The following is a 14,914-nucleotide window of genomic DNA, read 5'->3' as shown; positions in this document are numbered from 1 at the left end:
GGGTCGGCAGTGTCTTCCCCTTGAAGGGTATTCATGAAAATTGAACACGTCACTTCCATGCATAACCCATTAACCAGCACTTACACAGGACAACACCTAGGGGGCTCAGAATGTTGTCTATGCAATCAAGAGCCCCATTCTCCTGCTCTAGAAGAAGGAGAGAGTAGATTTGGGGTGTCAACCACAGTCCCCATTGAAGGTCAGGCAAAGCCGGACTTAAGTCTTTCATGAACCACTAGGAAAGCATTTCCAGAGGCGAGTGTAAGTCTTTTAAAGAAGACAAGTCAATAGGAACGAAAGTTATTTCTCTTGTGTCACCTGCACATGCTGTCAGGGAGGACATAATTCACCAAAGCAGTTCAACAGGAAGATGCTCACGTTCCTAAAGCAAAGTTTTATTCTCAGGACGGAAGCCAGATCCCATTATCAATGAGCCAGAAATGTGTCCCTTAGCCACTAGCCAAAGTGAGTTTAGAAACCAGGCGGATGGTGAATAAACTCATCGTGCTGTAGACTTGGTAGGAATGAGAATATTTGGTGGGAATGTGGAAGGCTGGTTTTTTTCCCCCTTGGCTGACAAGGCCATTGGGACTCCTTGGCCAGATGCAGGCATTTTTAGGCCTGTGTCAAGGCAAAAGCAAGGTTCTTGTTCTCCTGTGGGTTGGACGTTTTCCTGAAGGTTCTATGTCAATGTTAATGAAACCGCTTCTTTCCTCCTGGTCTGTGATTGGCTCTGACCTCCCCAGGATGAGAAGCAGACGCAGGGCCTTCTCATTCCTTCTATTTGTGCCAGGCCCTTTGCTTCAGAGCTAGAAGGAAGGACGTTCCAAGAAAGTGTACTGTGAACAGTTACAGTAACGATCCTCGCCTAACAGAGCCCCCTTTTACAGCATTGCATAAGGCATTATGGTGACCCAGGCGCTAAACTATGTTGATAATTCTTTTAAACCAAAAACTGGATTTGTGGCTAGGAGAGCGACACAGGCTGGGAAGGAATTTGTCAGCTCTGCCCTTCACTTGTCCTATTCACTCGGCCTTCATTCATGATTGGCCAGACTTCCCAAGGGTCCTCCCGGGACACTGAAAGCAGGTGCAGAGGCCCAAAAGCTGCTTGGTGATTCCCCTCTTTGGGGAAATGAGAGGGAGAAAGGAAGGTGAGGGGATCAGGGCTCTAGTCCTTCCTCTTGTGCTTACCATCGTGTTAGTCTCTGTGTTTGGGGAGATAAGACCTTTACATGTGGAAACGTAAATATAGTTATGAAACAGTGAAAGCTGAGGGTCAGATGGGTGGTACAAACCGTGAACAGGCCAGGAGACAAGACAGAAAGAATGACTGCATTTGGAGGAATGGAAAAGCTTCCCAGATGGTGGTGTGGTCCTAAGGTAGCCCTTTCACTTTCTTGAAGTATTTTCAGGAGAGACGTGAATGCAGCCATCGAGTATTTCTGGGCTCTTCCATTCTTAGATCCAAAGCAGAGCACTTCCCTTCCCCCCTGAAAGAGTCTTGATGAAGGATGATATGATTCTTTTGTTCTCACTCTTGTGAAGCTCCCTGGCTGTGCTTCATCCATTGGAGCATCATTTTTTAACTGTCGAGAAGGAAATAAAGGGTCTGTGTGTCCCAGTTAGGACCATCTAGCCACAAACCTCGATCCTTACTCTTTAAGCTTGGACTTCAGGCATCACCACATTTGGGCGATGAGTGAAAGGGTCAGACCAAGTGCGCCTGGGCACTGGGGTGTTGCTGCCCATCCAGCCCAAGAAGAGAGCACAGGGGTCATAGGCAAGTCTCTGTGGCTGTAGTAAGGGCAGGGTCAGGAGTTCACTTCCCATTGTGGCCAGTGATCTGGGTCTGTATCGTGGCCACGGAAACCATCTTTGGCGCCAGCCCATCATCTTTCAGTGTCAAAAGAGGCAAGATGTGGGTGATCTGCCTCCTGCACATCACTGGTAGTGACCAAAAGTGCCCCCATGTGCAGGGGTGGCAATCCTGTGTGGTTACTGGTTCTGAGGCTCGGCTTCCAAATTCTGGGTGGATAAAGAGGCTTGGCATTGGCCTTTAGGGACAGAGGTTTGGCACTAATGACTTACTGTATGACCTTGGGCCAATCATAACCTCTCTGAATTTTCATCAGAAATATCAATTTACAATATTAATATACTATGTGAGTATAAGAAAATGATGGATATCTTCATAAGGTAAGTAGGTACAGTCCTTTAAGATGCAGTATCAAAGAGAATTTTGTTTTCCCAGAAGCAGCTTTCACTGAGAGTACCAGATTCCTTCATAGACTTTATCTAGTTATGAACACATTTCCTTTTAAAATTTAACCCTTAATTGTCTAGAACTCATGTTAGAATGGTGACATTTTTTTTCCCATAGCTAAGTACGTCTGCATTCATTTCTTTGTTCTTTCTTTCTTTCTTTCTTTCTTTCTTTCTTTTTACAGTTTACATTCAACATTATTTAGTTTCGGGTGCACACCATGGTGGTTAGACAATCATATACTTTACAAAGTGTTCCTCCTGATATTTCCAGTACCCAACCGGCAACATACATAGTTATTACAATATTATTGACTATATTCCCTATGCTGAACTTTATATCCCTGTGACTGTTTTGTAACTACCAATTTGTTCTTCTTAATCCCTTAACCTTTTTCACCCAGTCCCCCAAACCCCCTCTATTCTGGCAGACATCAGTCTGTTCCCTGTGTCTATAAGTCTGTTTCTATTTTGTTTATTTATTTTGTTCTTTAAATTCCACATATAAGTGAGATCATATGGTATTTGTCTTTCTCTGACTGACTTATTTCACTTAGCATAATACCTTCTAGGTCCATCCATAGTGTTGCAAATGGTAAGATTTCATTCTTTTTCAGGGCTGAGTAATAGTCCATTGTATACATCTACCACAGCTTTTTTATCCACTTGTCTATTGATGGACACTTGGGCTGTTTCCATAGGTTGGCTATTGTAAATAACACTGCAGTAAACATAGGGATGAGATGATTATTTTGAATTAGTGTTTTAGGTTTCTAGAATGGTCCGATTTATCTGCTGTTCTTATTGGTGACGATGCCTGGCCTGGAGCCTCTGATACACTCTAATCTGAGTGGTGCCACAGCTGTCACCCTGGGACCCTCTTCTCTTCTCTTCTTCATTGACTGTCCTCTTTACTGTGTCCCATCTTCCTTATTATTTGTAACCCTCCTCCACCCCTCTTCCTCCCCCCGCCCCCGCCCCTCCTCTTCCTTCTCCTTCTTCTTCTTCCACATCATCCAGTAACTTGGTGAGACCATGTGATGGAAAGTAAACATTTATGACCTTGCATGTTTGAACATGCCTCTCTTGTTTCCTCACTTGATGGATAGCTCAGCTGGGTCTCATGTCCTCTTTTTTGAAGCTTTGGAAAGTTGAATGGCAACTTTGGAAAGTTGAGGGTTGAGAGGCAACCTAAACCTGAAATCACTTTTTCTTCTCCTTTCTGAATTCATCATGACTTGCAAGAGGGTAGCTTTGGGTTTGAAGTTCCCCAGAAGCCTTCGTGCGGGCGCACAGCAGAGCTAATGACTTCACTCAGTGAAGGCAAGAGAAGTGACAGTGATTGGTGGACCAACCCTGATTCAGCCAGAGTCAGCAAAGGAGAGGATAGAAGCTCTTTTCTTCCCTGTTCTTTTCAGTTAATGCCGTGAGACAGCTGATTTGGCAGGTGATCCAGCTGACCGGAGGAAATCTCATCTGCACAAAATAGAGAAGGCTCTGTGCAGGTAGTTCTCTCTCTGGAAAACATAGATGATTCTAGCAATTAACAAGTCAGAAGCTTGGACACATGGACCAGCGCTTGGCAGACTCATTCTTTTAATGAAGCAATCTTCTCATTAGTCAAAACTGTGTCTGCTGCTGGGTCCCTAGGAGACCATCTTGATCCCAACATTCCTAGCTATCTGGTTGAACACAGATGCTGTGTAATATAACTCTCAGAACTAGCCAGCTGGGGCTATAAGACCAGTGTTGAATATGAGAGGGCTGTGGCATATTTCTGGCAGGTTCTTCACAGGCCTTGAGATGCAGACTTTCTTTTGTTCCTTTATGAATTTGTTCTAGAAGTTTCATGTCCATTGGTTGACACCAAATCCAGGAAACTTGCTCTCAGGGAGCTTGCTCAGAGAAGAAATAAAACTAAAGAGAGTCATGGAGAATTTAAATTTCCTTGCTTTTTATTTTTTGATCTACATGTGCCTAGATTTAGCTCTCGTAATCTGTCAGCCTTACAGGATTTTCCTGTTTGCTTTCATATCAAATATGGATTTTATTCCTCAGTCTCTCGTTATTTCCTGTTGGTGGATTGCAGTGTTCTAGTCTGTTCTCTGGAACGGGAATTCCTTGCCTCCTTTTTGATCCCTTCATGCCTCTAGTGTTCATTTCAGACCACAACTATGCTTGTTCTTTAGAGAGAAAAAAATCAATTTCCTCTGAGCTGAAGAATGGCCCAGGCTTTTTATTAGACCCCAATGCTGTGTTATACTTTCTTAATAAAGGAGCATTTTTGAGGTCTGCAGACAGTGCCTGAAACAGCTACTTGTTCAATATCAGAGCCAAACCCAGCACCAGCCACAGTCCAGCCTCCTTTTCCATAGTTATCACTACAGAACTAACAAGTGTTGTTTTCTGATTGGTCGGCTTTGTCCCTCTCTTGGGTCCTCAGGCATCCAGATGTACCTCTGCAACAGAGAGCACTACGGCTACCTGCCCATCCCCCTGAAGCCCCATCAGACCCTGCAGGACGACGTCGAAACCCTCATCCACGTGCAGATAGAAGCAATGAGTGAGTGACCCAAGAGCCTGTGATGGCTCTTGTTCCACTGCCACCGTGACCACCACAGACACACCTCCCCTGCCCCAGGACTGGGGTCTCACAGCCATCAGTCTGCCTTGGCTGAAACATGGCTATTCATCTGCTCCTTTGTTCTTAAACTTTCCCTAATGTGAAATGTGAACATGACAAAGTCTTTTCCCTCAGGGAGCATCCGTCCAGGTGGAGAGCTGGGTACACAGTAAATGCATTTCACACAATGTCATCAGGGCTATCATGGAGCTTTGTATTGGGATTTAAACTCTAACGTGGCTGCTTTCTAATTATATGACTTTGGGCAAGTAATCTAACTTGTTTAGTTGTACACTGGAGATGATGAAAAGTTGTAGGCTTTGGGGGAAGATGTTCAATGATATATGTAAAAAGTCTAATAACTACAACAATAATTATGACTTCATCTTACTAATAGTTATGATGTATCAGATACCATACTAAGCATTTTTTAAAACATATTTTAATTGATTTCAGAGAGGAAGGGAGAGGGAGAGAGAGATAGAAACATCGATGATGAGAGAGAATCATTGATTGGCTACCTCCTGCACACCCCCTACTGGGGATCAAGCCTGCAACCCAGACATGTGCCCTTGACCGGAATCAAACCTGGGACCCTTCAGTCTGCAGGCCGATGCTCTATCCACTAAGTCAAACCAGCTAAGGCTGCTTTATACATTGTCTCATTAATCCTTACAGCAGAGCAGTGAAAAGGGTTTATTATCTCCATATTAAAGATGAAAAAATTGAGGCATGGAGAGTTTAAGTAACTTGCCCCAGATCATCCTGCTAAGGAAATGACAGATTGGGTTTTGAACCAATCTTGTGGCCTCCAAAACGTGTGTCCTTACACACTGTGTTGTTATTGCCTCCAGGTCTACATGATGTCAGGATTGGTAGAGGCTCGATAATCAGTAGCTACACTAATTATTATGTATAATGTACAAGTGGCTAAGGAGAAAGCTACAGATCCACCCTGCGTAGGGAAGGATGTTGGACATGGCTTCCCAAAGGAGGGCCTATTTGCACTGAATTGTCACACAGGATCTAAGAAATTCAGTTGTTCATCACTAGAGCACAGGATGTGTGCATGTCGGCAGTGGGCAGGACGTGAGCCCAGTCAGAATGACCTCTAATGTATAAGAAAGGTCACTCGGACTATGGTATGGACACTACAGTATAGGGCAGCCGTGGGCAAACTACGGCCCGCGGGCCGGATCCGGCCCGTTTGAAATGAATAAAACTAAAAAAAAAAAAGACCGTACCCTTTTATGTAATGATGTTTACTTTGAATTTATATTAGTTCACACAAACACTCCATCCATGTTTTTGTTCCGGCCCTCCAGTCTAATTTAAGAACCCATTGTGGCCCTCGAGTCAAAAAGTTTGCCCACCCCTGGTATAGGGGGTCCAGTGTAGCTCTCTTGGTGAGGAAAGATGGTGTTTGGGATATAAGCTGTAGCCGGGAGGAGATGAAAAGCAAGCAGATTTAGGATATGTTTTGGTGGTGGAGCCAATAGGACTTACAGAGACCTGGATGCAGCCTGTGAGGAAAGAAAGGAATCAAGGATGGCTCCAGGATTTGGGCCTGGTTTACCAGTTAATGAAGTGGGAAAGGCTTCATGGGAAAAGATTTGGGAGAGAAGTTTTGGTGATGTAAGTTTAAGATATTTATTGAACATCTGAATGGAAAGATTAGGAGATACTTGGCTCTATGAATCTGGAGTTCAGGAAGAGACTCCAGCTGGAGACAGACATTTGAGGTCATTCGAATTAAAAGGATATTTGAAGCCATGGAACAGAGTGAACTTGTTTAGTAACAGAACATCGAAAGAGAAGAGGAGAGGGAGGAGGACAGATCCCTGGGGGAGACGAACAGCCAGAAAGCTGGAAGGAAAAAATGAGAACTGTTCAAGAAGGAGCCAGATGCTGCTGAGAAGTCAAGTAAAGTGAGGATAGAGAATTGATCATTTGTTCTGTCGAGATAGAGATCTGTGGTGGCCTTGATAAGAGCCACTTCAGTGAACCGATGGGGATGCAAGCCCATTGGAGTGGGCTGAAGAGAGAACAATGGGGAGATGAGAGAATGGGATCTTGCTGCGATGGAGAGTTAGAGGAATAGGATGGTGACTGGAAGGCAGTGAGAGATCAAGGCAGAGGTTGTTATGTTTTGTGTGTTATTTTTTAAGATAGGATTTTAGCATATTTGTGTGCTGAGAAGGAGAACTTGATGGTGTAGAAGAGAGGAAGATGACTGTTAAGGCTGAAGACCTTGAGAAAACAGAAGGCGTTGTAAGCCAGGGCAACATTGGAGAGGTTGTCCTAGATAGGAACAGGGATGCTTCTCCCACGGTAGCCAATGGGTAGAAGTCAGAACGTGTGGGATGCTTCTGAGTTTGTAAATTTGAGGTCAAAGGAAAAGGCAGGACTAATTTGACTTTGAATATTTTCTCTATGACATATGTACTCCAATCAACAGCTTGAGAGAGATGTTGGAGATTTCAGAAGAAAGAAAAAAGGCATAAAATATATCTTTCAGAGAACAGAAAGTAAATTTACTATGGAAGTATATAGTTGCATATTTGGCAGTGTTGAGTGCCAATTTGACATCTGTGGTTATAGTTTTGAAATGACTCAGTCAGAACAACTGTGTGAATTTCTCTTGCGGAATTTTTCTCGGTGCTGTGTAAATGGACAATTGAATTTAACCAAGATTGGGGTTTTGCTAAACAAGATTAATGGAAAAGATTTAAGAGTGCTTACTAGGAATGGTTAGAGTACTGGACCATGAGGTCTGGGTTGGGTACTGATGGAAGCAAGGCATGAAGGGCATGATGGGTGCAGGCAGGGTAGTGGGTCACTGAAGGAATGCTTGCTGGTACTAAGGTCTAGGACCTGGGAGTCACTAGGCTGTTAGACAGATCCACATGGATGCTGAGGTTTCTAAGAATGATAACAGTGAGACCATGAGCCAGAAGCCATAGTCATCAGTGGCTGAAGGGGCCTGATGAGGAGGTAGGTGGTCTGAAAATAAGCATCAAGGAGGCTGGGAGTTTTGAAGGATGGAGGATGAACAGTTTGGAATGAGTGGTGGGAGCTGCACAGAAATTTGGGGATGTGCTTCCTGTGCAGCAAATTTGGGGGTGAATTGTAGGAAGCTAGAGCTTATGAAAGTGTTAGAAATAAATGGGTATGAGGTATGAGAAGTTTGCTCTTGCAAATCAGAGCATGAGATGATGGAAATCTTAGGTGCCCATTATCAGCAATGACATTTTGAGACAACAGAATGTCATGTAGATTATTAAGAATATTGGATATGCCCTGGCCAGTGTGGCTCAGTTGGTTGGGCATCATCCTGTGCAACAGAAGGTTGCTGGTTTAATTCCTAGTCAGAGCACATGCCCAGATTGTGGGCTTGATCCCAGTTGAGGAGTGCAGGGGGAGCTGATCAATGTTTCGCTCTCACATCGATGTTTCTCTCCTTCTTTCCCTCTCCCTTCTTCTCTCTAGAAAAATCAATAAAATATTAAAAATATTAAAAAGAATATTGGATCTGAAGTCATAAGGTCTAAAACTGAGTTCTAGCTCCTCCCATCACTCACTATTTGACCTTGAGCAAGTCTATATCTAGGTTGGTCTGAATTTCTTCATCTCTACAAAAGAACAACAATAAAAAAGAAGCTATAAAATGATGTGGTGAATATGAAAGCACTTAAATTATAAAACACTTGAGTGTCACGGTCAAGAACAGAGCTCTTTTGTGGAAGAAAATGATATTTTCAACAGTGTGCACAATGAATGAGTTAGAATGAGGCAAGAGTAAGAGCACATGAGTGTTTAAAAAATATTAAAACACCCCAAGCATGGTGAATGAGCACATGAGCTAGGGTGGTGGCTAGAGCAATGGAAGTTCAGGAGAAGTTATAGAGAAGTGTTAGGATTTGGTGCAAGCATAATTTCTCAAATACTTTTCCAAGTGTGACTGGGCTGATATGTTGTATGCTGGATGGTGGGTGCTCCAGAAGCAAGGACTTAGCTAACTGAGCTACTATGAACCCAGACCCATTGCCCAAGGCCAACTTGGCTCCAAGGACTACCAAGGAATAGCTTTGGTGGCAGGGTAGAGCTTGGGGGTTAAGAGTTCAGCTGCAAGAATCAGGCTTAGGTTCAGATATCAGTTCTATCAGATCTGTGACCTTGGGCAAGTCATTTAAGCCTTGTTTCCCTATCTGTAAAATAAGGACACTCATAGCTATCCCACGGTACATGTTGTAAAGATGAAATAAATGTGATTGCATATGCCAAGACTGCGTAGCCCAGAGTTCAGTAAGTGATAAGAACTCTGTCACAATAGCTATTATTATTCCTAGATCTTTATTGAACCTATCCAGGAGCCAATGAAACATGTTGCACCAAATGTTGGTATAGGGAGGGAATATGTATCGAGAGGGATTCAATGAGGGTCTAGATCAATTATGAATGATGGAGTCAGAAATGACCCCAAACAACCTGGGATATACCTAACTGTCAAGAAAGTTTCTTAGGTCTAGCTCATATCATTTCCTGTTTTTCCTATGGCTTAGTTCTCTGTCTTCAGTGGCAAAACCCAGGCTTATTTCTCTAATTTTTGCTCAATGGTGGTTTTCAGGAGCCAGCCGCTTTGGGCTTTTTGGGGGGCACTTCTCCTATGAATGCAATGACCTCCCATGTTTGATGGAAGCAAAGTGGCTAAAAGCAGTCTGTTTGGCTGACATGTTAAAGCCTCACAGGCCATGTGAGTGCCAAACAGAGACCAAGAGTGTGGAAAGGGTAACTCAAAAAATACCCCCCCCCCCCCAAGTCTCAGAAGGTCCGAGGAGGCAGAGCTAGACGGCTTCTCAAACAACGGTATAAACAAGGAGGAGTTTATAAGTTACGTTTCTTTCTCTTAGAAATCTAACCCTGTACATGGTGGATCCTCAATAAATATTTGTTGATGTTAAAAGCAACTAGTGAGGAGTGAGGTGGAACAGAAAGGACCCAAACATTCGGGGTTGCTAATGGCAACAGAAACATGTGCTCTATGTTCGCACAGAAATTGGACGGATGGGTCAGGGCTGATGTAAGAGCCCAACTCTAAAGTTTGGCTTAGGAAACCTGTCTCGCTGTCTTCTAGAACTTCACATTACTTGGTCATTAGCGAGACTGGATGTCCTGCTTTCTCTTTAATATCCCAGTGAGGGGACAGTATCTCAGTCAGGATGAGGCAAGTTATGCTGGTATATCAAACGGTGCCCAGATCTCCTCAGCTCAATCCAGCAATGGCTTATGCCTGGCTGTACAAAGTCTGCTGCGGTCTGATGTCTTCCCTGGGCGGTTGCCCTCCATATGTGGGTACATCACTGTGGGCTGCTCCAAATGTATGGCTTCTCCATATCACTGTAGGGGCTGGGATGGGGTGGGAGGGAGGGAGGGTTTGGAGAGTGGAGCAATGGGAATTCACATGGTCGTGACTAACTTCAAGGGTGAGGAACTGTTTTCCTCTCACGTCCCTGGAACGGAGGAGAATGGATGCTGCTGAACCATCCATTAAGGACCATCACCCATAGGTCTTCAAACAACCCACGTACCAGCTTTCATTTAAAATTCTGTGTTACCTCTTTAAGAAAAACCAAATGAGCGCTTTGAATTTGTGCAATACCAAAAGTCTTCAAGACTCTCTCAGGTTTTTCAACAACATGGCTATCCATCTTTAACATGTATTGCTTGTAAAGATAGTTGTTTTGTTTTTGGCTTTAGTTTCAAATAATTAAAACTTTTGTGAGTTAAGATATGATGTTCCTTCCATCTGGAAACTTCCTCGTTAGCCCTGTTCCAGGTTCTGGGACGTGGGCTGGCCCTCGGAGCTGAGCTTGTATTGAAATAAAGGACCTTTTGTGTACCTGTAGCTAACCCTGCCTGGCTGGGATAAAAATAGTCCTAGGCTTTGACCATTTTAACTGTATAGGAAAAGCATTATTCCGAGAGGGTCTGGCCTATTTCTGAGCCCTTTCATCATTGGCCACAGTAAGTTATCCTGGGCTAAGAGTTATTGAGTATTTATTATGTTAATTTACTGTGCCTGCCTGGCATGCCGGTAACATTTAAATTTTATAACATCCTAAAAGATACACATTTATTATCTTGATTTTACACACAAAGAAAGGGGCTAAGAGAAGTCACCTAACTGTTTCAGACTTTCACAAACCTAACTCTGGACCCAGGTCATCTGACTACAGAGCCCTCACCCTCATCGGTTGCCCTAAATGCTCTGACAATAAGTCTTTTTAAAAATATATTTTTTTACTGATTTCAGAAAGGAAGGCAGAGGGAGAGAGAGATAGAAACATCAATGATGAGAGAGAATCATTGATCAGCTGCCTCTTGCATGCCCCCTACTGGGGATCGAACCCACAACTCTGTGTACCCTGATAGGGAATTGAACCATGACCTCCTGGTTCATAGGTCAACACTCAACCACTGAGCCACACTGGCAGGGCATCTGACAATAAGTCTTATGGGCAATGGAGCAAATACTGCAATCAGCATATAAACAAATGCTCTCAAAGCCAGGGCCCTGGCTGGCAGGGTTCTTGTGTAGCCACTCAGTCCTGGAGAGGTGCTGAGTGCTTGTCCCTGCCCTGGACACGCAGGTTGTGTTCCTAGAGATCAGGCGTGTGGATGCATTTCTGTTCTCTGACCTGCACTAACAAAGCCCTCTGCGTGTTTCTTGTGTTTTCCAGTTGACCGTCCTCCAATGGAACCCTCCCAGTTTGTCTCAGTTGTCCCTAAATACCCAGACAAGATGGGATTTGATGAGGTAGGAAACGTGCCTATGTGTGTGTGTGCATGTGTGTGCAAGGGTTTAACATGCTTGTATGTTTATATCGATGCACAGGCCTGAGCATAGGTCTGGGAGCCAACACGATGGGCTTGGCTACTGAAAAGAAACTGAGGTCTTGGGAAAAATTACCCACTTTTTGTTGTGCCTCAGTTTTCTTATCTTAAAAAAGGAGCATCATGGTAAAAGTGAATTACTCATTCAGTCGGAAAGAAACTACTGTTGCGTGGTGAAAGTGAATTTGATGGTTTTTTTCTAAAATATTGCCACAGTTTATCAACCTTTTTATCAAGACTCAAGGGTAAGGTAAAGAGGATATGTGTTCTCGGGATTAGAGAACTTGAACCTGACTCTGAGTGGGTGGAAACTGTGCTGGACCACCCTGAACTTTATGTTCTCTCCGCTGTTCTTCCAAGGAAAAAGGTTGAGGGTAGGGTTGAGAGGACAAAGGAAAAAGAGAACGAAGAAACTGTTCTAAAATTCTGCCTTTTCCCCAGGCAAGAATTTCATAATAGCTCGCTGAGGGCCATGTTTGTCAGTAATTTTCAATTGCATAAAGAATGAAGCAGAAATATAAAGAGATGCCTCTCTTGGTAATATGCCCAACATATATGATACTTGGCTGGGCCACGTCACTGACTCCTTCATGGTTCCTGATGTCCTGTATTCAGGAACTTGGTGGCGAGTCAGGAATCCACACACCGGGTGCTTTCTCATGGAATCTGGATAGGTTATAGGCCAAGCTTTGTGCTCTGTGCCCATTGCGGCTGTTCCATTGAAAGGAAAGTCCTTATTTATCACCTGGTATCATATAACGCATGTTCCCTAAGTACAGCCATGTAAAGAGCTGCTGGCACTGGGAAATGGGGTTCTGTCTATAAAATTGACTTGGGGCTGAACTTCTGGGGTGGGAAGAAGTCTTTCATGACTATCAAGTGGGAAAGAGCACTACTAAGCAATTTCCACAGAGGGCTGAATGGGGAGAGATGATTGGAAGCATGGGAGAGAGGTCTTGAAGTATAAATGTCTTTAAAAACCATCAGGCTGCAGAGAAGGTTGGTCTGCACCGTGCACTGAACGGGCTCCCGTGTGTCACTGTAGCTTTCCTCCCCTGGAGCTCCTGGCTCTCCAGGTAAAAGAGCCTGTGTCTTCACACATGTCATCTTCCTTCTATAAACACATTCCCTTAAGGACCAAACAGAAGCAAATAAACGGGACAGGAACAGGATCTTCTAGCTCTGGTCTTGCATTTGGATGTGGGTGTGATGACTGGGTCACTCCTAGTTGCCTTCTGAAAAGGGCCCACTCTAGGAAGTGACACAGCCTCAGGGACTCCACTCCTGGACCCAGGGTAATCTTCTCTCTGTCCTGAATAGGATGGTGGAAAAAAAGATTTTCTGGGCCTTTCCAACCCCTCCCAGGACTCTCCGACCTCGGTGGTGGTGTCTGGGTTGCATTTGGCTGTGTGGCTCTTTCTCTGTTTACCGTGCACTAAGTATGAGCGAGCTGTCTGTGTTTTTCCTTCGTGGCTGCAGTTTTTATTGCACTTGTCCTGGTAGGAACTGGGACAGGCTTGTTATTTCCTAAAGTCATCCCAGGCCAGAGGTCTTTGGTGTGAGGGGACTTTTTTGTTGTGTTTCTGTTCAGTTTTTGTTTTGTGGTTTGCTCTCCTGGAGTGACCCCAGGTAGCTCCTTGTGTGCCACAAGCAATGCCCTTCCCATATCTGTAAAACGAAGGGGTGGAATATGGCCCATCACAGTATGAGTCTATTACCCAGGAAGAAAATGAAATATGAAAGAACACCGCCCATCAAGTTGTAAAATCACCAGTCACAAGGCAAATGGTCACCATAGAAATTGTGTTTTTTTTAAAAATAATTACCTAGTTAGGTAAACAAAGGAGGTGATGAAATCATGACGTGCCTGACATACTTCGCCCTAAATCAAGTGGATGATTTTTTAAAGAGGTCATCTTGCCCCCCCCCCCCCTTCACTTTCTTTGCCCAGAGCTTTATACATGGATGGAAATGAGAATATTTTGTAAGGTAGAGTTGCAGTTTTAGTTAGTGTAGCTTTTTATCCCAATAAATCATCTAACATCGATAAACACACTCAAAATGACCATATGAACCAAAGTTTTACCCAATCTAGTCTGAACTGCAGGCTGGTTATAGTTACTTCTTTATTCCGGACATAGCATAAGGCAACCCTGTTATAAAGCGTGGATCATAGACATTTTCCTCTGTCCTGGACTTGAGAGATGAGTTTGTTCAACTCCCTCTTTTTACAAACAAGTGTCTGGACCCTGTAACATGAAATATCACCTCGATGGTTAAAGAGGTAGCCAGCATCATCCGACTCACTCCTGTAGGTTTCTCCTTTTCCATGCCATGTGTCAATCATTTCTTGCTGGCAGCTGAAGTCTCCCTCACTTTGAGGACTAAGTGGGTTTATTACTGCCCATAGGAGAGACCTTGTTAATATATTAATTTACCTATAATAGCATTCATGAGGCTTTAGGTCCTTCTGTGGCCCCTTAAACCTGGGAATAGTTAGGACAGCGTCATTATCTGTAACTTCCTGTTGTGGCCTGGTAATACGTATGTGTCTAGTGCAGCTATCAGGAATGTAGGGATAACGTGGGTGCACAGGTGGACCCAGCCCTCGTAGGGGATGATCTGAGCGCACCTTCTTTGGGACCAGTAGGAGTCCTCTCTATACCTTTTCCCACAGATCTACATGGAAATTCAGAGTTTCGTTTAAGCCTTCACTTAAGCCTTTCTTTCCATCTCTCCCTTCTCTCTTCCTCAAAGGGCTGCCCCTGAGGCCATGGCTCCTTCCTTGACCTCCTTCAGAAAAATGCCCTTATCTTTAAGGAAGTTGAATTTTGACACAGAAGCTACTAAAATTGAGACCTTGATCATTACGTTCGGAACCTTTGGAAATAAAAGGAATGTGTTAAGACTAGATTTTTCTTATTCTTTGACTTTAAATTTAGACAGAGGATATACATTATAATAATAGCTGGTACTTAGTACCCATGAGACAGGACCATTATTATCCTAGCTTTACAGATGAGGAAACTGAGGCAGAGGAACTGATCTGAGGCAAACACTAGTAAATAACAGGATGGGAACTCAGGTCTGCTGACGGATTTAACCACTTGCCAAGCTGCCTCCTGCCCCTTA

The 14,914-nt window shown here is 43.9% G+C and overlaps 1 protein-coding gene across 2 annotated transcripts in view; it reads left to right on the top strand.

Moving 5' to 3' along the window:
• Positions 1-14,914, top strand: part of COLGALT2 (collagen beta(1-O)galactosyltransferase 2) — a 74,245-nt gene that overhangs the window by 50,046 nt on the left and 9,285 nt on the right. For both annotated transcript variants that reach the window (XM_070396395.1, XM_070396396.1), the window contains exons 6-7: positions 4,709-4,828; positions 11,629-11,705. In XM_070396395.1, the coding sequence (XP_070252496.1) occupies positions 4,709-4,828; positions 11,629-11,705 (197 nt within the window). The remainder of the gene's footprint in view (positions 1-4,708; positions 4,829-11,628; positions 11,706-14,914) is intronic.

The sequence above is a fragment of the Myotis yumanensis genome, unplaced genomic scaffold (assembly GCF_028538775.1).
Source record: "Myotis yumanensis isolate MYYU_CA2020_CCGP unplaced genomic scaffold, mMyoYum1.0.hap1 SCAF_17, whole genome shotgun sequence".
In the NCBI taxonomy this organism is placed as follows: domain Eukaryota; kingdom Metazoa; phylum Chordata; class Mammalia; order Chiroptera; family Vespertilionidae; genus Myotis; species Myotis yumanensis.
This window is presented reverse-complemented; position numbering and strand designations above follow the sequence as displayed.